Consider the following 22003-nt stretch of genomic DNA (forward strand, 5'->3'; position numbering starts at 1 on the left):
AACAACTATTTAAAATGTTGTGTCTGACAAAAGAAAGAATAACAAATCTAGCTAAATGCTTCGATGATGTTGGACTAAGAATGGTCAACAATATGTAGCCTAGCTATAATTATACACACTGCTTGTAATACATATACAAGTATAGAAATTTTACAGGGATGGTAAAATAGGGGATATATCATCTAATCCTACAGCTATACTAGTGGACAATTAATTCCTACTATATACAACAACGTATGATGGCAAAGTACAATAGCCATGATTGATTTCCTTTCATTTCATTTTATATTTCTATCATTCCTACTCAAATGTGATCAAGTATTTAGGTAAGTACAATTGCAAATGTTTTTGTAAGTTAAAGGTGAACTAGGGTTGGGGGAGACTCTATAGCTGATGTAAAACTCACAAAAAGCTTATCTTCATACAGACAGCAAATTAGTGAAAGACATTATTATGCTAAATAGGGAAACTTTAGTTAGCATTAAGGATAAATTTAGGTTCAACTTTGATTTCTTCTTCACCAGGCATGGCTCCATTTTCTTAATTATAGCATTCCCTCTTGAGTTTATTAGGTAGAAAAGAAGGAGAGGTGGTAACTGGCAGTAGTAACACAGTGATTACAGGTTTGGATCCCCTAGATTTGAGATTTGCTTTAACCGTAATTTCTTTTTCATTTTACTCTACCCCGTCTACATTTTTTGGTACACCAGTGTCAATAAATTTGTTGTTGAATGCACTCTAACTGACAATTGAATTGGCCATTTCACTTTGTCTTCAGTTATATATGCTCCACCCATTATACAATGCTATATAAAATGAAAAGTGTCAGATGCTTCTCTGCAACCAATCCAGTAACTACAAAGGTTACACTGAATGTGCAATTACTGAAAAGTGAAATGGCCATTCTGTTTATGTTTCAGTTGTGTTAGTTCCACCCACCATACAGTGTTACAAATAAAGAATAGTATAAGAAATGCCTGTGATTAATCCAGGAAATTACAGACAATTCTCATGATAGCTAGCACCAAAATCATGACATGTTAGTGCAAATCAATAACTACTCAAGAAAGAGCACATGTGAGAACTAATCAGCATTATTAACAATAGACACACCACACGTGATACACAAGTGCTCTAATTAGAACAGTATCCTACAGCACACAAAAGGACAAAGATAGCAATGAACATGCTCTACAGAATCAACATTTGTACAATGGTGCAGTGGAGGCTACTGCAACAAATTGTGCTGCTGGTGCTGCTTTTATCATATCTGGTTAATTATCTATCCTGCATGCTGCTAGAAAACATGTTAAACTCAGGCTAACCATCAATGTGCATCTATATTCCTGCCATTTCTTATATGTCCATGGAGCATGGTGCTGCAGTTGGCAAAAAGACATGTCTTAGGCTGAAATGGCATCAAACAGTAAAGAGATCGCCTTATTTATCATCAACTTCTGCTTGGCTGAAGGCATCAGTTAGTTAGTTAGTTAGTCAGGCAGTCAGTTATTAGAAAAAAATTAGTTAGCTCAATGATATGAAAATCAAACTTGTTGGAGTCCTCTGAAAGCATTTTTGGGTTTGGTTATGCCTCGTCAATAGCTACAGTACTGCCAAACTGGCATGAAGGAAAATGGAAGCTGGCTTTTAGGTGATATTTTTGGCCAGGAAAGCCCATCCCTACTATACGCTACAGTAGTATTACTGTACTGTATGACACCCTGGTGAGAAGTAAACATTGCAATAAATGCTTGAGTTTATGGGTTAAATGCAGGAGTATAATTTAACAGTATAGAATGACTCAATATATATATACTCACTGTTCTGCAGCTGCAATGAAAATAGTATAATCAATCCCATTATCACCTGTGTAAGTAAAAAATAAGAAATAGCTAGTAGCTGTGCATATAGCTATATACAGCTGTATGCATTTTACCTATGCTAACTTACAGCTATAGCTATACAGGCAGGGCTGCCAAGAAACTCAGCTTTAGGTGCCCAGGGAAAAATATACATGTAGTCAGTACACTGTCTCATGGTCCCTACCAGACTGGGGCCAGGGACAAATTACCCAAGTCTTCCTTCTCTTCAAACAATGCTGGAGCCACACTAGCTCAGCTACCACTCCACAATGTAAATTTACTTGCTACACATTGTTGTCAATAAATAATAAAATATACCTACTTAGCTATATCTGCTACCACTGTGACCATACAGGCCTGGTGCTTGAGAGTAAAGTTGCTAAAGTCTATAATTTGCTTTCTGGTTTATCTTTCACCTGTCATCACCGTTGATTTGTAGAAGGCTAGTTACAGTATTATCAAGGGCAGATCCAGGGGGGTGCACCAGGGCCTATGGGGCAAGGGTCTGGGGACTGCAAAGCTAAAGCTATTTAAGTTTCAGGACTGAAAATTTTGGTTTTGTACACAAAAATCTAGCTTTTTACGTATGTAGACTGAATAATATATATTGATCAAGAGTTGTATAAGGATAAGCATGATTAGTTCAGTTAGGAGCTATGGACCTCACAAATGGCACACAAAGGATGTGCATTTCATTTGCAAAATATTCTTAGCAGGCTAAGTGTGTCCATGCATGGAATAGTGCTGTAGATGCTAGTTTGCAACTATGGAGGAAAGTGTTATTTGTGGTGACTGTTCTATTAGAGTATTTGACTACTCTATTACAGTTATCTCTATCTTGATCTTGTACACTGCATTTTTTGAGGAATGGGGAGGGGGCACAAGCCCTTCATGCTACCTCCCTCGGTTTCGCCACTGATAAAGTTGTGAAATCAAAGTGGTGGCCAAGAAATGGGTGCTAATTAGTATTAATGACATCATTGCAGCCATTTCTTGGCCATTACCTTAAATAAATTTATAACACAACTTTTTTCACCCAGGCTTTTGAAGGTCACATTTTTTGCAACTTGGCTGTTTTAAAGACTTTATTTCTTTTTGTACTCCCAAAGCCAACCATAAACTTTTTGGGGGCTCCTGCAGTTTATTCTTATCTACAGATGCAATGGTGACATGCAGAAGTTAGAATATTATCATAAAGTTCGATAGTACTGTATAGTAGGGACCACAAAGGTTTGGGCATGGCCATTGAAAAAATCACCCAAAAACCACTCTCACATTTCCCTGATGATGATAAGGCAGTATTGATTAGGTAAACTAAGCCCAAACAAGCCTTCAGGTCAACCCAATACACTTTCAACAAGCTGCTATGGAATTTATTATAGAGAATTTTCTAGTGACAGACAGATTGACTGACTGACTGACTGACTAAGTAACTGACTGATTGACTGATTCCTTCAGACAAGCGTAACTTGATAACTGTTAAGGCTATGGGCTTGATTTTTCACTGTATGACATCTGTTCAGCCGGACACATGCCTTGTGGCATACCACAGTACGTTCAATGCATTTTTCATGGACTTACCAGTGTCCTCCTTTGTCTCCAGCTACTATGAAAAATAAGGACAATTTCCTTTACAAAGGAAACCATTATGCTCTACCACCAAATCAACATCTTTTTGTCAGCAAATATGAATGGCTACTTTGATTGCAGAAGCACTTTTTGAATAGTCCTTGATTCATAATGCTGTGTAATGGGATGAGCATAGCTGACAATGAAACATAATGGATACTTCACTTTTCAGATGATAATTAATAGCTGGGGTGAGTAGCGCCATTTCTTTCTTTTGATGCAGTATGTGTAGGTTCACCAGTCAAATAATTTTATTTTCAAAAAATGTTAACAAACATACACAAAAGTTAAAATTTTCAACTAGAGTAGGGACCATAGCACATTGATAAAAACTACTGAAACAAGCTGGAGTTGTGCATGATATTAAATCTCAATGAAGCAATAAGAAGTGTTATATATATCCCTACTGTGCATTTCATTGTGGTATGTATCTAGGGATATAACACTTCTTATTGTTATACTGTGATTTAATATCGTGTACTACTCTGGCTTGTTTCACTACTTTTTATCGATGTGCTATGGTCCCTACTCTAGTTAAAAATTTCAATTTATTGAGTACTTGCTATTATTTAAATTAGCAAAACCCTGAAGGGAATTGCGCTAATGTACAGGTGATTAATTAAAAATTACAAAAATTAAGTGCTATACAGTTTTAAATGCAACACAGATTAAATTAGGGGGTAAAATTATTCCAGTCACAAACTGTTATTGGTAGAAAGGAGTGGTAATGGGTGCCTGATCTAGCATAAGGTTGAAGTAATTTTGTTGTGATCATATAAGAGCATATAGTTGATGGAATTGGTGGTAAGGGGATGTAGTTGTCTGAGATAATTGTTGCAATAACAAATTTGGTTGTATTTGAATTTCCATCGATTTCATGCATTGGATTGCTTTGTGAGATAGCCGTATTGTTAGATGGTTGTAAGTTTTGTATCCTTTCTGTTGAAGACTGTTTCATTAATGCATCACCGATTCTGGTATTAATTTTTTTTACAAAAATTGCATCATATAGGTAATGAATGATGCGAGTATCTCTATATAAATTATAGTGTCGGCACATGGCCTATTGCAAATGATGCTAGCTATAAAGCTCTAGATCTGTGTTCCTCAGAAATAAAAACTAAAGTAGTTCGCTCTCTTGGAATAAACAAAAGGTATAAATTTTGGCTGGCACGTGCAGTGATTTCAACAGCATAATAATACGAAATGTATCTTTCATGGTGATAAGTTATGTAATATTTTATATACTTGTATTGCTATATGAAAACATCTTCCTTCTGTTAGAGTCACACAAACACGTACGCACGCACGCACGCACGCACGAACGCACGCACGCATGCATGCACGCACGCACGCACGCACGCACACACCCACAAACAACACACACAAAAAGGTTAGTGCTAAATGATGGACTATTTAAATTTAAATGAAGCCTCTCTAAATGTTTGAAATGTTGTACAGATGATGGTGTCCATACTACATCACAATAATCCAGTATGGGTAACACGAAAACACAATATACATAATTTAGAAAGAAGGTCAGTAGGCAAGGGATGTAAAGTATTTATTGTCCGAGAGTGAGCAATCCAACTTTGCACATCTTTAAGTGAGTTTAAGTAGGTTGATACTTTATTGTAGCTAATTCTGTCACGTGCTGTTTTAGCTACGTACAATGATTTTTATTTATTATTGCTTTACAACACTAGATGCAAGATTACAGCCAAGTATACAAAAAAAATAGTGTTGTGGTGTTGAGGGTCAGATGAACCATAATTCTCAACTCTGCACGAAATGTCAAATCTTTAAGATTTCAAAGACTATGGAAAGATATTAAGATTTCAAAGCAGAATATTTGACACACGTAATGTTAAGTACCCAGAAATTCCATCATGGGGTAAGATTTCAGATTTCAAAATCTCTTTTCAGGCTGTACAAGATTCCCCTCACAAAATTCAACTGTAGCTAGCTATTTGCCAAACGAAATGAATTTGCTCTCTACAATAATAACCCACATTTAAAATTAGGCCACCTAGCTAGTATTCCCTGAAATAAAAGGTGGTCAATTTTTTCATTGTCAATGATCCTAGTTCAAGGTGATCGCTATACGTATATTGTGTCAATTTTAAAAGTGTCGATAGAACTTTGCATGGGTGAGATCAAAGGAAATTTAAAGTGTTCTTTAAATTTCATAGTACACTTTTGTTAGAGCAAACAGTGCTTTACTGCACCACAAAGAGTGCTTTAATCATGCAATAAAGCACTCTTTGTGGGCAATAAAGCACATTTTTCCACGTGCTTTAGTGCAGGCTAATAGCCCGTGGCACTTACACCAGTGCAACTAATCACTCAAGCCGGTGCAGGCTGATGGTCAATCACACCAGCCAATACAAGTTCTACTACTGGATTGCTATTATAGACATGTCTAAATACTAATACTTCGATGATGGGTGGGAGAAGGCAACGTTGCTGTTATGTTTGTTAATTTAAACAGACAAGTCCTGGAGATATCATGGAAATACTTCACCATGTGTCACAATAGAATCGATTGTGGGTTGTGACTAAAACCTACCAAAATGAACGTCTACCATGCCAAACTATGGTGAACTACGCGTGAGTTGTTTGTTTGTTGTTTTTATCTGCTTTACCAGTTAGGCACTGGAGGGTGAACACTGGAGGCAAAGCCTGTGCGAGGTGTTTACCTAGTCTGGAGCCGCCCGCCCCTTTGCAAAAAGCAAAGGTCTGGTGAAATACAGATACGTACTAAATCATTTCTACCGCCCAGATTCGCGGTAGCCAATTAATGCATGCCAATTATGTTCACACAAATCACCCTGGCAACTACATATAACTTTCAATCGCGAATCGTCACCCGCGCGAATCGTAAATGAATTAGGGGCGTGCGCTTTTTTTTCAGAGGGAGTTTCAGCTGAAACCATTGCAACCCCCTGTATCCGCCACTGCATAGCTAGCACTCGCGGCAATGCTTTTAAATGTTTTCTGTCGTAGCTTGCAGCCATATTCTATTACTCACAATTAACACTAGTTGCACAAATTATTAGCCTGAATGCACACAAACTATTATTTTGTCCCGTTACACTTTAGTCAACGATTTTCGCTTAGGCCACTCCAATTGGTAATTATGTTTCTGGTCCACTGCCCGCATCCTTTTTTTACTGAAAGTGAAATTTCAGAAATATATGGGGAATATGCCCGCATCAGATTTTTGAAAAAGCTGGATTTCAGAAACAAATATTGGGCTGCTACAAACATGCTAAATCTAACTGTTTACGTGTCACTATAATGTCTTTTATCAGTGAAAACCTGCAAGAAATGGTCAGAGTGCATAGTATGGATCGATATACTCTAATAGAACAGTCAGTAAATATTCTAATTGAGCAGTCACTTCATTGTTACTTTGTTGTTGAATTCCGCCCGCCCACATTTAAAACTAAACTTCAGATGACCAGAAACATAAAAACAAATTGGAGTGACCTTAGATTCCCTGGCTCGTGGTAAACACTAGTCTGGCACTGCCCGCCCCTTCGTAAAGTTAGGGTCCGCAACGTGAAATTTCGACCTCCGAGAATCAACTACCAAACCACCCACAAATGCTAGGCTTGGTACCACTTAGAAAATGCCAGATTGGCGTTATTTTTCATTAACGTCTTGTCGTGCAAATCAGCGAATGTGCTTACAAATTACGAGATTTTTTGCTATATCTTTAAGAAAATGTATTTTCAAGCTACAATACGCACTCTCAACCTTTCTTATTAACTGTACTCTAAACTAAAACCATCAGTGGCCGCATTGTCTGGAGCAATTTCCAGCCGCAGCATTGCGAAAATGAAATTTCGGACTCGAAAAAAGTTTTGATGCCACTGGAGCACACAGTAGCGATGCCAAAGTAACCATCCCAGGTAAAACTGGTCTGGCATGGGTCCAACTACTACCACACCAAATATCATCGAATTCCAAAATTGTTTGCCATCTGGCTGAGCTCGACGGCTGTCAAAAATTTGTCAAAAATGCCGATTTTATTCACTGACGGGAACTTTTACTATCCAGATGTACTAGTTTACTTCTCAAAAGCTTGCAAGACCCATAGTCAGTAGCTTTCATTCATAGGATTGGTCTGGCAGCTCTTCTAGCGACCTCAAAATTCGCCAAATGCCGATATCCACGAATTTTTTCTGATATTGATTAATTTACAACCCGTTAAAGAAATCTTGTACAGCAAACGTGATGCTTTGCCTCTATAAAGTCATGCTGCATCCTTGTTTAGTTATATTCGTCCATAGAGTGGCAATGGCGGCTCTCTTATCGAGGCCTAAATCCATCGAAATTCCCATCTCACCATTTGTCATCAGTTTTAGGACGTTTTACATTAGTCAAACATGCTTGCTTTCCTCTCTACATCTTTACTGGATGTTTCAATCACCTTCGTATGTGTAGACACCTTTCTTCAGTCTCTTGAAAATGTCAGAGCACGCCAATTGGGCGCAACCATCAACATCACTTACTGCTTATTTTGTTTCATTGATTCCACGAAAATCCAGCAGAAATATTACATAACCCAACTGGAGTTAGTCTAGTTCTAAATATCCACCTTCGGAACTCTACACGAATGGAAATTCAATTGTGGTTTTTGATAATCGGCATTTGCATTTCGGTAATCATTTGTATAAACATGTAGAGTTTTTTTAGAGTACAATATTTAGAGTTAGACTAACTCTATTTGCGCTCTATTACATTTCCGCTGGTTTTCCTGTCATTCTTGCGTGGAACCAATGAAACAAAATAAGCATTAACTGGTATTGATGGTTGTGCTCAATTGGCGTGCTCTGACGTTTTCAAGGGACTGAAGAAAGCTGCCTACACAGACGAAGGTGATATCGAATGGTCCAGCAAGGATGTAGAGAGGTAAACCAGCATGTTTGACTTGTAAAACTTCCGAAAGCTGATGACAAATGGTGAGATGGGCATTTCGATGGATTTTGGCCTCAATAAGAGAGCTGCCAGTGCCACCCTATGGACGAATATAACTAAACAAGGATTCAGCATGACTTTAGAGAGACAAAGCATCACGTTTGCTGTGTAAGATTTCTTTAACGGGTTGTAAAGTGGTCGATATCGGAAAAAATTATGGATATCGGCATTTGGCGGAATTTTAGGCCGCTAGAAGAATTTTGGAATTCGATGATATTTGGTGTGGTAGTAGTTGGGCCCATGCCAGACCAGTTTTACCTGGGAGAGTTACTTTGGCATCGCTACTGTGTGCTCCAGTGGTATCGAAACTTTTTTCGAGTCCGAAATTTCATTTTCGCGATGCTGCGGCTGGAAATTGCTCCAGACAATGCGGCCACTGATGGTTTTAGTTTAGAGTACAGTTAATAAGAAAGGTTGAGAGTGCGTATTGTAGCTTTAAAAGACATTTCCTTGAAGATATAGCAAAAAATCTCGTAATTTGTAAGCATATCCGCCGATTTGCACGACAAGATGTTAATGAAAAATAACTCCAATCTGGCATTTTCTAAGTGGTACCTAGCCTAGCATTTGTGGGTGGTTTTGTAGTTGATTTTCGGAGGTCGAAATTTCACGTTGCGGACCCTAATGTAGTGTATTATCATAGATCCTTTGCACTGTGGTATTATATTAGGACTTTTCTACTGGTCAAACTTCATACTTTTGCCTTTGACATAGATCGTATATATATACGATCTATGAAAATCAGCATTACGTCGTTTAGTAGCAGGTAGTTACCTTATTATTATTTTTTTTGGTTTTCAACTTGAGTTAATAAAGCCGGCTAGACTGAAGTTTCAATTCCAGAGTGGACGCCCCTACAGTTGTAGAAAATTTCCTCAACCTGAAACTCCCTCTGAAAAATTTCTAGATCCGCCACTGCTATGTGAAAAGCCTAGCGCTTTATTAGCATCGAGGCCACACCTCGTCACGGTACTTTCTAGCTAACACTCGCGGCAATGATTAACATAAGTTATGCATATCATATTTATAAGCATAAAACGAGTAGCCTGTACATCACTTACCAAGGCACGCCTTTCTGAAATACGGCTAAAGTGAGATCTTAAAGCCGATCTTGCGATTGAAGCCATCACTGGCACACAAACTTGAACTGGCAACTCAATTCAGTAAATTTTGTCAATCGTCAATGGCTGTGAGCGACCGAGATCAGCATTACCATAGATCCTTTACACTCCCATCTATGGCATTACGTATTTAGGAAAGACCAAATTTATGGGAAAGTGATGTTGAGGATTATTGCGTCATGCATGCACGCGTAGCTACGTAGCCATGATAAAAATACTAAAAGCTATGTGGGGCTTTAACTATAAGGGCAATCACGTGGCGATCCCATAATCCGCCCGCACGGACATATAGTACACACCATTAGAAGGAGGACACTCTGAGTAGTTAATATCAAGACACAAGGAGGTGACACACAGGTACTCACTGTAGGTATAGAATTAACCGTTTTAATTTTTCTTTTTTCCCATCGGCAATTAAACTCTGGAACTCAATCCCCCTTATAGAGTCAACTCCCTCACACACGATCAGTTTTGTACCCTCTTAGATAATTATCATAATCACACCTGCATGTGTGTTATAATCACCTTGATTCCTGCACAGTACACCAAATAATAATAATAATAATAGATCTGCGACCATGGTCAAAGTCTTTACCGGCTGAAATTTTGCTTTGACCGAGCCTTTTTCGATGAACAAACCCATACCCGTAGCCCTAAGAGACTTTCTCTGGTAGGAATCCTTGCTCGGAGTTAGAGAGGGAACTCCTCTCCTTACCATGTCGTCTGGGAGGTATGAACATACCCAATCCCACCGCAAAGTATTCTGATGCTCAATATTCTGGTTCTAGGCGGATCAGTGCTTCCTTGGCTTCCCTGATAGAGCAACAATCCAATGACATCTGTATCCTTAATTTACAATCTGCTAAATCTGATATTCACTGGCTTACACAACAACATCTGTCTTTGCTGATTCTGTCAAGTCTTGTCTGGATCCCTTGCTGCAGAGGACTGTTGGTTTGAATAGTATGAAGTGTTCTTCCCTGTGGCTGACAGCTCTTCCTATTTAGGAGCAGGGATTCTACTTGTATAAGCAGGAATTTCAGGATGCTTTAAGTCTTAGATTTGACTGGCAATTGTATGATGTCTCCAGTCACTGTGTTTGTGGCACTCCCTTCAGTGTAGTTCATGCTATGGTTTGCCACCATGCAGGCCTTACCTTTATTTGTCATAATGAACTTCTCGACTTGACAGCTGGATGATTACAAGAGGTCTGTTATAATGTTGCAGTGGAACCACCTTTGTTACTTCTTATAGGAGAGACCATTGCTCCAGTTTCTGCTATTCGTAATGATGAAGTCCGTGCAGATGTTCGTGCGACTGGGTTTTGGGGTAGACGCTAGGGTGCATTTTTGATATAAGGGTTTTTCACCCCAACGCACCAAGCTACCTTAAGATTCAGCCTGCATCATTTTTTCAAAGGCATGAGGTAGAGAAGAAGCAGGAATATGGTGATAGGGTTCGTAGTGTGGAGTGTGGTTCATTTACCCCCCTACATTTGGTGGGCTTGGTAGGGAGGCAACTATATTCTATAGCCGCTTAGCTGATTTACTCTCTAAGAAACATGGCACACTCTATACCAAGACACTTTCACTGATGCGATGTTCCATCTCATTTTCTTTACTCCGTTCTGCCATCTTGGCTATCCGGGGCAGTAGGACCATGAGACCTGTACATGTGGAGCGCCCCACTACCTCTGCTGAACTGCGCTTGGCAGAGGTTCAACTTGACTCATCTGTTTAATGTGTTTATTTTATTTTGTATCTGTTTAATGTGTTCATTTTTGTAAAATTATTCTATTCAGACTGGGAAAAAACACAAAAGGAGCCTTTTCCGATCTTTGACCGCTGTCTTAACAACGATATTTCAGTACTTTTCGATTGTGAGTTGGAATTTTTTACCCTTGACCGTTGACTCGGCATGATTTTGGTGGCCTTGACCTTTGACTTAGACTTCTACCGCGGTCGCAGATCTACGCTACAGCGAGTGCCTGTATGTCACCCCCTTGAGACAGACACAAGGGGGTATCACTCCAATAGACACTGTACTACGATCTGCGACGGTAAAGATCGATTGTCGATTTTGACCGTTGACTTTCATCGAAAATTTGTCTTGACCATTGACCTGGTTCCGTTTATTTTCGTGTACTACTTACTCGCGAAGCTTTGACCGTGCTGGGAAAACAGTTTGACCGTTGTTCTTCGTGAAAAATCGGCTTTGTTCATTGACCTTTGGTTTTGACCGCGGTCGCAGATCGTAGTACAGTGCTTATTGGAGTGACACCCCTTGAGACACACGATAGTGTGTCGTCGTGCGACCCAAGAAGCCGGCGCGCCACACCGTGGATATATTGACAGGAAGAAAGATAACGTCATTTTCACACCTTTGTATCATTGTGATCCCTTATTCGATTGGTAACAAATTTGCTGCAGAGTTTCTCGCCAGTTAGGGGAGTCCATGCACATTCCTGGAAATCGCCGCAGCCATTTCCGAGATACGAGCGGCCTAAATTTCGAATTTTCTTTTCTTCGTCTTTTCGCACACTTTGCAAAAATTAATTGCTACAGAACACAGACATGTTATCCGATCGCCTTGAAATTTGGGAAGTCAGGCGAATCCTAGTACCAAAATTGGTGCAAATCCGATGAATGATTCATGATGATTCAGGATTTAATCGATGTCTTGTCACACCTACAGGGTAAACCACTTCATGCATTCAATGAGCTGAATCGGTTTGTGGATAGGTCAACCATTGTAGGAGTGGTTTGAAAGTAATCAAAATAAAGATCATAGAGATATGACTCGAAACTGAAGGTGTATAACAATTGCTTAATCGATATTCGTGAATAAAAATCAATAATGTTCACCTTTCCAGGCAAACCGCTTAGAGCAATGAGCTGAAATCGGTATATAGCTGGAATAATCATCGTAAAAGGTCCTTGCAGTAGTACAGAAGAACTGCAGTACAAACCACTGAGTTATGATTCGAAAGCTAACTAGGTGTAGCAAATGCGATATCATGCATGCAAGATACTCTAATAGAACAGTCACCCTAATAGAGCATTAATTTAGCTACGTTTACAACTTACTCCATTATAATTTATTACATTGCAAGTTATTCTGTAGGAAGTTCTTTGTATTGTAAACGTTGCTCTGATGTCTACCCGACATTAACTGCACCAATTATTATAGCAAGACAGTCAGTGGCAGAGAAGTAGTTGGTATGAGATGGGGGGGGGGCTGACCAGGAGCAGAAAAGAACTGAGGCACTACATTGTCTCCAAAACACAAAAAAATCACACCCAGCTGACAATAGCTACCCACCTCACCAGCTATGCATTATAGTTGATAAACTAATCTAATCCAAAACAGCCAAGCTGTAAAAAAAGAGTGCGGCCCTCAAAAAGGCTATGTTGAAAAAAGATGTGAAATCAAAGGTGACAGCCAAGAAATGGCTGTGATGGTAGGTTAATGGTAAAAATTTTAATAACAACAATTCAGGTAAATGTTTGGTGCCACTTGGTCTTGGCACAAAATTCACTTGAATTGTTGTTAAATTCACTTGAATTGTCGTTATTAAAAATTTACCATTAACGTTGGCTGCCACCTTGGATTTCACATATTTTTCACCATAGCCTTTTTGAGGGCTGCACTCTTTTTTTACAGCTTGGCTGTTTTGGATTACATTTCACTTCCTTTTGTATTTGTATACCCAAAGCCAGTTATGGCTGGCTTTGGGGCTTTTTTAGCCTATCTTTTTTACCACAGGAAGAAGAAAAGATGTTAAATACTTTACGTATTTCTGATTTTATAACTAAATGTACAAATTATATATATATATATGTAATAGTTATCTAATCCAAAACAGCCAAGCTTTAAAAAAAGTGTGCGGCCCTCAGAAAGGCTATGGTGAAAAAAGATGTGAAATCCAAGGTGGCGGCCAAGAAATGGCTGTGATGGTAGGTTAATGGTAAACATTTTAATAATGACAATTCAGGTAAATTTTGTGAAGCGGCACAAAAATTCACCTGAATTGTCGTTATTAAAATTTTTACCATTAACCTACCATCACAGCCATTTCTTGGCCGCCACCTTGGATTTCACATCTTTTTTCACCATAGCCTTTCTGAGGGCCGCACACTTTTTTTACAGCTTGGCTGTTTTGGATTAGATTTCATTTCTTTTTGTATTTGTATACCCCAAAGCCAGCCTATGGCCAGCTTTGGGTCTTTTTAACCTATGTTTTTTTTCTTTACTACAGGAAGAAGAAAAGATGAAGTAGATGTACTTTAAATATTTTATCAGTAAATGTACAAATTATATATATAATACATATGTGACCAGATTTGCGAATAGGGGCCTTCCACACACATCCAATTTGCCAACTTTGACAATTGATAACTTCAGATTGGAAAGAGCTATTGCCTTGAAATTTGGGCAGTGGTGATTTCTTTGCAGCTGAACTCTCTACATGGTGGTTTCTTTGTAGCTGAACTCTCTACAAGGTAATTTCTTCTAGCTGATCTCTCTACAGGGAGATTTGTTTGTAGCTGAACTATCTACAAGGTAACTTCTTCTAGCTGATCTCTCTACAGGGTGATTTGTTCGTAGCTGAATTCTGTACAGCTGATCTGTTTGCAGCTGAGCTCTTTACAAAATGGTTTCTTTGTAGCTGAACTCTCTTCTAACTGATCTTTCTACAGGGTGATTTGTTTGTAGCTGAACTATCTACAAGGTAATTTCTTCTAGCTGATCTCTCTACAGGGTGATTTGTTTGTAGCTGAATTCTGTACAGGTGATTTATTATTATTATTATTATTATTATTAAAGCTTTACAGTGGCCTGCACTGAAGGTCTGACAGCAACATGTGCTGCAGCCTTTGGATTAACCTAACCTAACACACTGGAACTGGAGACTTAAAGATTACATGACCTAGCTAACAATAAGGTGAAACAGAAAAGTGTCAAAGAAGGAAAAAAATCCCTCCTACCCCAGGATTCGAACTGTAGGCCACCCAATGTCTAGTCGAGTGCCACACTCAGTCTCCTCCAGGAGGGATGGATTTTCTTCCTTTATACCTAAGTATTTATTATTATTAAAGCTTTACAGTGGCCTGCACTGAAGGTCTGACAGCAACATGTGCTTCAGCCTTTGGATTAACCTTGTTTGCAGCTGAACTCTTTACAGAATGGTTTCTTTGTAGCTGAACTCTCTTCAAGGTATCTTTTCTAGCTGATGTCTCTACAAGGTTACTAGTTTGTAGCTGAACTCTCTACATGGTGGTTTCTTTGTAACTGAACTTTCTACAAGGTGACTTCTTCTAGCTGATCTTTCAATAGGGTGATTTGTTTGTAGCTTCACTCTCTACAAGGTAACTTCTTCTAGCTGATCTCTCTACAGGGAGATTTGTTTGTAGCTAAATTCTCTACAGGTGATTTGTTTGAAGCTGAACTTTCTAAATGATGGTTTGTTTGTAGCTGAATTAACTCTCTACAAGTTAACTTCTTCTAGCTGATCTCTCTACAGAGAGATTTGTTTGTAGCTGAACTCTCTACAGGTGATTTGTTTGTAGCTGAATTCTGTACAGGTGATTTGTTTGCAGCTGAGCTCTTTACAGAATGGTTTCTTTGTAGCTGAACTCTCTAAAAGGTAACTTCTTCTAACTGACCTATCTACAGGGCAATTTGTTTGTGGCAGAATTTTATACAGGGTGATTTCTTTGCAGCTGAACTCTCTACATGGTGGTTTCTTTGTAACTGAACTCTCTACAAGGTAACTTCTTCTAGCTGATCTCTCTACAGGGTGATTTGTTTGTAGCGGAACGATCTACAAGGTAACTTCTTCTAGCTGATCTCTCTACAGTGTGGTTTCTTTGTAGCTGAACTCTCTACAAGGTAACTTCTTCTAGCTGATCTCTCTAAAGGGTGATTTGTTTGTAGCTGAACGATCTACAAGGTAACTTCTTCTAGCTGATCTCTCTACAGGGCAATTTGTTTGTGGCTGCATTTTCTACAGGGTAATTTCTTTGCAGCTGAACTCTCTACATGGTGGTTTCTTTGTAGCTGAACTCTCTACAAGGTAATTTCTTCTAGCTGATCTCTCTACAGGGATATCTGTTTGTAGCTAAACTATCTACAAGGTAACTTCTTCTAACTGATCTTTCAACAGGGCAATTTGTTTGTGGCAGAATTTTATACAGGGTGATTTCTTTGCAGCTGAACTCTCTACATGGTGGTTTCTTTGTAGCTGAACTCTCCACAAAGTAATTTCTTTTAGCTGATCTCTCTACAGGGTGATTTGTTTGTAGCTGAATTCTGTACAGGTGATTTGTTTGCAGCTGAGCTCTTTACAGAATGGTTTCTTTGTAGCTGAACTCTCTACAAGGTAACTTCTTCTAACTGATCTTTCTACAGGGCAATTTATTTGTGGCTGAATTTTCTACAGGGTGATTTCTTTGCAGCTGAACTCTCTACTTGGTGGTTTCTTTGTAGCTGAACTATGTACAAGGTAATTTCTTCTAGCTGACCTCTCTACAGGGTGATTTGTTTGTAGCTGAATTCTGTACAGGTGATTTGTTTGCAGCTGAGCTCTAAACAGAATGGTTTCTTTGTAGCTGAACTCTCTACAAGGTAACTTTTCTAGCTGATGCCTCTACAAGGTGACTAGTTTGTAGCTGAACTCTCTACATGGTGGTTTCTTTGTAACTGAACTTTCTACAAGGTGACTTCTTCTAGCTGATCTTTCTACAGGGTGATTTGTTTGTAGCTGAACTCTCTACAAGGTAACTTCTTCTAGCTGATCTCTCTACAGGGAGATTTGTTTGTAGCTGAACTCTCTACAGGTGATTTGTTTGAAGCTGAACTCTCTAAATGATGGTTTCTTTGTAGCTGAACTGTCTACAAATTAACTTCTTCTAGCTGATCTCTCTACAGGGTGATTTGTTTGTAGCTGAACTCTCTACAAGGTAACTTCTTCTAGCTGATCTCTCTACAGGGAGATTTGTTTGTAGCTGAACTCTCTACAGGTGATTTGTTTGAAGCTGAACTCTCTAAATGATGGTTTCTTTGTAGCTGAACTGTCTACAAATTAACTTCTTCTAGCTGATCTCTCTACAGGGTGATTTGTTTGTAGCTGAACTCTCTACAAGGTAACTTCTTCTAGCTGATCTCTCTACAGGGAGATTTGTTTGTAGCTGAACTCTCTACAGGTGATTTGTTTGAAGCTGAACTCTCTACAAGGTAACTTCTTCTAGCTGATCTCTCTACAGGGTGATTTGTTTGTAGCTGAACTCTCTTCAAGATAACTTCTTCTAGCTGATCTCTCTACATGGTGATTTGTTTGTAGCTGAATTCTGTATAGGTGATTTGTTTGCAGCTGAGCTCTTTAAATAATGGTTTCTTTGTAGCTGAACTCTCTCAAGGTAACTTCTTCTAGCTGATGTCTTTACAGGGTCACTAGTTTGTAGCTGAATTCTCTACATGGTGGTTTCTTTGTAACTGAACTCTCTACAAGGTAACTTTTTCTAGCTCATCTTTCTACAGGGTGATTTATTTGTAGCTGAATTCTGTACAGGTAATTTGTTTGCAGTTGAGCTCTTTAAAGAATGGTTTCTTTGTAGCTGAATTCTCTACAAGGTAACTTCTTCTAGCTGATGTCTCTACAAGGTCACTAGTTTGTAGCTGAGCTCTCTACATGGCGGTTTCTTTGTAACTGAACTCTCTACAAGGTGACCTCTTCTAGCTGATCTTTCTACAGGGTGATTTGTTTGAAGCTGAACTCTCTACAAGGTAACGTCTTCTAGCTGATCTCTCTACAGGGAGATTTGTTTGTAGCTGAACTCTCTACATGATGGTTTCTTTGTAGCTGAACTCTCTACAAGGTAACTTCTTCTAGCTAATCTCTCTACAGGGAGATTTGTTTGTAGCTGAACTCTACATGATGGTTTCTTTGTAGCTGAACTCTCTGCAAGGTAACTTCTTCTATTGATCTCTCCACAGGGCGATTTGTTTGTAGCTGAACTCTCTACATGGTGGTTTCTTTGTAGCTGAACTCTACAAGGTGATTTTTTCTAGCTGAACTATCTCTTTCCATAGTTGCATGAGCTCCCTACAAGGTAACTTCTTCTAGCTGATCTCTCTACAGGGTGACTTGTGTGTAGCTGATCTCTATACAGGTTTCTTATTTCTAGCTGATCTCTTGAATTCTTTTCAGGGTGACTGCTCTATTAGGATGACTGCTCTATTAGAGTATCTCGATCTCGCACTTGCTGCACCAAGTTGGATTTCGTGTTATAACTCCGTGGCTTTAAGTCTGATTCTTCTACACCATTGAAGAGCCTTTCTAAGATGATTACTCCATCTGTACAACGATTTTCAAAGCATTACCCCAAGCGGTTTATCTGGTAGGCGTGGCAAGCAGTCGTTTTTTTATTAGCTAGTCTCGATTGCGTAATTGTTACATACTGTTGGTTTTTTCGTTGTATCTTCCTGTTTTTTAGCTCGATTTCTTTCAAACCACAAAAGGTTTGAGGTTCAATAGTTAACCTATTCACCCACCGATTTTCAGCTTCTTCCCATACGTGGTTTACCCTGTAGGCGTGACAACATATTGGTGTTATTTTTCGTGAATAATCGCTCATAACTCTTTGCCTGTTTATCGTATTCCAGCCAAAGTTGGTACCAAGATGCGCCCTTATATCCCCCTTCTGTGTGCCAAATTTCAAGGCAATCGGATATGGCGTTCGAGTTTTATAGCAGTTCTTGTAAGTGTGCGACAAGAAAAAGAAAAATAAGAAGAAAAAAACGAAGAAATTGAGCTAATTTTTGAAGTCGCATATCTGGGGAACGCGCGAAGAGATTTCGCTCAAATTTGGAATGTGGAGTGCTGCAGTTGGAGGGCATGTCCACATCAAAAATCGTCTTGTTTCATCAAGGAAGCACAGAGCTACGGAGGTGCGAAAATTGCGTTTTCTTTCTTCCTGTCAATATACTCACGGTGTTACGCGCCGGCTTCTTGGGCCGCACGACACACTACCGTGTGTCTTGATACCATGGGCAAGAGTGCTTTGCCTGATATATACGCACAAGCCCGAGGGCCACAGACCCAAGGGCGAGTGTGTATATACAGGCAAAGCACGAGTGCCCATGGTATAACTAATCTAATCCAAAACAGCCAAGCTGTAAAAAAAGTGTGCGGCCCTCAGAAAGGCTATGGTGAAAAAAGATGTGAAATCCAAGGTGGCGGACAAGAAATGGCTGTGATGGTAGGTTAATGGTAAAAATTTTAATAACAACAATTCAGGTGAATTTTGGTGCCGCTTGGTCAATTGGCACAAAATTCACCTGAATTGTCCTTTTTAAAAATTTTTTTCGTTATTAGATTTAGCATTTCCTTATGAGCCCTACAGGTTTTATTTACAAGGGAATCGATCATATAATACTGTAGTGTATGATCCACAAAATAATCATGTAGATGCAAAACTTGCAAAAGCAAACCGTTGTTCTGTGGCAACATTTACTCCTGTGTCAATAGGGTCCTATGTAGTGTTTGTAGATTACAAAGGTGAGAATATCCCAAATAGTCCCTTTTTCCTACGCTGCATTGATCCTACCAAATGTGAAATCATAGGAAATTTACCTGACACTCTTCAGATTGGGAAGAAAACAGAATTTACAGTGACTTCTACTAATGCAGGTCTTGGTACACTTTCCTTATTAATCAACGATGAAGAAGAAGGAAACCGATTATGCACAACGGCAGTAAAGACACAGCAGGAATATTCTGTTCACAAAGTCACTCTTACACCTAGACTTGTGGGAGATATTTCAGTCAAAATTTTGTTTTCAGGCTATGCAATTCCAAAATCACCCATTAAGGCAAAAATATTTGATGCTAATCAATGTAAAATTATAGGTGACTTAACAAACACTGGACAAGTTTTTCCAATCGGGAAAGCAGTTTCATTTAGATTAATTACTGCTGGCGCTGGATTCGGTAAACCAATTTTTAAGGTGTATGGTCCGACTACTCGCCATTACACAGTCCACTTCAGTAAGAATACAAAAAACACCTATTTTTGCTCTTTCACTCCAGCAGAGGTTGGAGAATATGCGATATATGTGACATGGGGAATAGCTTATGTTCCAGGCAGCCCATATAATATTACTGTAGACAAGCCAAGTGATGTGGTTTGCACTGCAGCAGGATCTGGTCTTTATCAAGCTACCATTGGTAAACCAGCATGCTTTACTATTACAGCTAATGAAAGTGGATTATTAGAGGGTCAAGTCATAGATGTAAATATTGTAGCTATCTGCCACAAAGCTGAAGTACAGATTGAAGACAAAGGCAATGGGGTCTACAGTGTTACATATACTGCTGAAGAACTTGGTTTTTATGTAGCTAAAGTCAAACATTATGGCCAACGCATTGTTGGTAGTCCCTTTAAAATTGATGTAGTTCAAGAAGTAGACGTATCAAAATGTAAGGTTTCTGGAATAAAGATGGAAGGTGCCAGTTATTATACTGACAGTCCACATGAGTTATATATTGACACTTCCGAAGGTGGAAGTGGTGTACTAAATGTAACTGTATTAGACCCAACTAATCAGCCACTTTATGTAAACATTAAAAAAGTTAATGAGGGAAAGTACACTATAACTTTCATAGCAGAACGTGAAGGAGTCCATACTGTAAATGTATTATGGTCTGAAATGCATGTTCCAGGAAGTCCCTTCAAGATTCATGTTAAAAGGCTTGTTCCTGTGAATGCACAGATGGTTAAAGCATATGGTCCTGGTTTACGGAATGGAAACTTACAAGAATGGGCAGAATTTACAGTAGAAACAAATCAAGCAGGTGATGGCATACTATCAGTGACTGCATTATGCAGCAAAAGGTCATTTGCAGTAATAAAGGAACCCAAAGGATCTGATGCTTATATGGTAAGATATAATCCTACCATTGCTGGTGTTGTTTATATAATTATCAAATGGAGTGGTGTTAATATTCCTGGAAGTCCCTTTAAAGTGGACATCACTGATTATTCACCACTACCACCAGAAACTACATTAATTGTTACCAATCCAATGTTTCCAAACTTTGAACATGGAGTGGAATACCACCATGATGAAGAACACATATCTGGAGTTGCATCATCCACCACTGAAGCGCAAAATGTGCCTAAGCCATTACCATCTAAATCATTCCAAGAAGCAGAGCAGTATGATGGTATGGGTGACATTCCTACAGGTTTTACCACAAACGTTCAGAAAATCAATGAGGTTAGTTTACTGAAATGCACAGAGCAATATAGTGTATGTAAACCACATAACATGTGTAATTTTTTAGTCTGTCTCAACTATGGTATTCTTAAAATTTTAGCTGTTGGAATCAGCAGACACTGACCTGGCACATTATCAACACAACAAAGGTAGTGAAAATGGCAAAGAAGGCACCAATTCTGAAGCATTTAAGATAAAGTTGGATAAAGCACAAGATTTGATTTCTCAATTTCAAGAATTGTTAGTTGCAAAATATGTTATATTTAGAGTTACTGCTTTTGTGTAGTGAAGACCCTCATTTGTATGCAACATGGGAGAAACTGAAGATTGAGCTGCAGCGACTGCTAGCAATTTACAACCGAATACGTATTAGCCTGGAATCTGCTGCAGGTATACTGTATGTGTATTATGTATCTTTGTATGCGTATGTACAAAGAGTTAACAATTTTGTTAAAGCCTAGTGATATTAGTAGGTGTATTATCATTATTACGCTTTAAGATGTTTAAAACCACTAACATTATTTTAGCTTGCTTTATACTGCATCTCTATAACCATTCAATCTTTGTATCTGTATAGTTCCACATGGTGGTAACCAACAGGGTTACACTTCAAGGCAGCAGTATCCTCCTCCTGTACAGACAGCACCATATTATCCCCCGGCACCATATTATCCTCAATGTCCCATGCAGCAGACATCAAACACTACTGTTGTTGTGGTAGGAGGAGGAGGAGGACCAGCAGTTCAACAGACTACAATCATTCAGCGACCAAGAAAGAAAGTTAACCATGTTCTTCACTTTCTGATAACTTTTTTTCTTTTCCCTCCATGGATAATTGTTTGGATTATCCTTTGCTGCATTTATGGATGCTAACGTTTTAGTTGTTCTATACATTAGGGTTTATGTACGTAGTGACATAATGCACACACTAATTTGAAATGTTAATCTTACTGTACTTATTTATATGTTGCACATACAGCTTAAATATTGTTTAGTATCCATGCAGTTATATTTACCACCACTATTACTGTAGTCATGAATGCCTTTTTGTATGCATAGTATGGCATCCATATTAACAACTTTATAGAATGTTAACAGAAGAGTCGGCAGTAGTGTTCTTTGTAC

General features: G+C 38.8%; 2 protein-coding genes across 6 annotated transcripts in view; one reads left to right on the top strand and one right to left on the bottom strand.

The window, feature by feature from the left end:
• The window catches only part of LOC136254740 (uncharacterized), a 35216-nt gene extending 25159 nt beyond the window's left edge, over nt 1-10057 (bottom strand). For 2 of the 5 annotated variants that reach the window (XM_066047482.1, XM_066047481.1), the window contains exons 1-2: nt 9539-9730; nt 1821-1866 (exon numbers count right to left, since the gene is read on the bottom strand). In XM_066047482.1, the coding sequence (XP_065903554.1) occupies nt 1821-1866; nt 9539-9604 (112 nt within the window). In that variant the 5' untranslated portion in view covers nt 9605-9730. Of the gene's footprint in view, nt 1-1820; nt 1867-9538; nt 9731-9963 lie in introns of those variants that run through there. The other 3 variants (XM_066047480.1, XM_066047479.1, XM_066047483.1) reach the window with 2 other exon arrangements.
• Nucleotides 10058-10793: 736 nt separating this feature from the next.
• Nucleotides 10794-21945, top strand: LOC136253770 (filamin-B-like). Its single transcript, XM_066046428.1, has 6 exons — nt 10794-10806; nt 10853-10927; nt 18975-20878; nt 20979-21118; nt 21165-21268; nt 21456-21945. Exons 1-6 carry the CDS (start codon nt 10794-10796, stop codon nt 21749-21751), a joined length of 2532 nt encoding a protein of 843 aa, XP_065902500.1. The 3' UTR covers nt 21752-21945.
• The last annotated feature ends 58 nt before the right edge of the window (nt 21946-22003 follow it).

The sequence above is a fragment of the Dysidea avara genome, chromosome 4 (assembly GCF_963678975.1).
Source record: "Dysidea avara chromosome 4, odDysAvar1.4, whole genome shotgun sequence".
Classification (NCBI taxonomy): Eukaryota; Metazoa; Porifera; class Demospongiae; order Dictyoceratida; family Dysideidae; genus Dysidea; species Dysidea avara.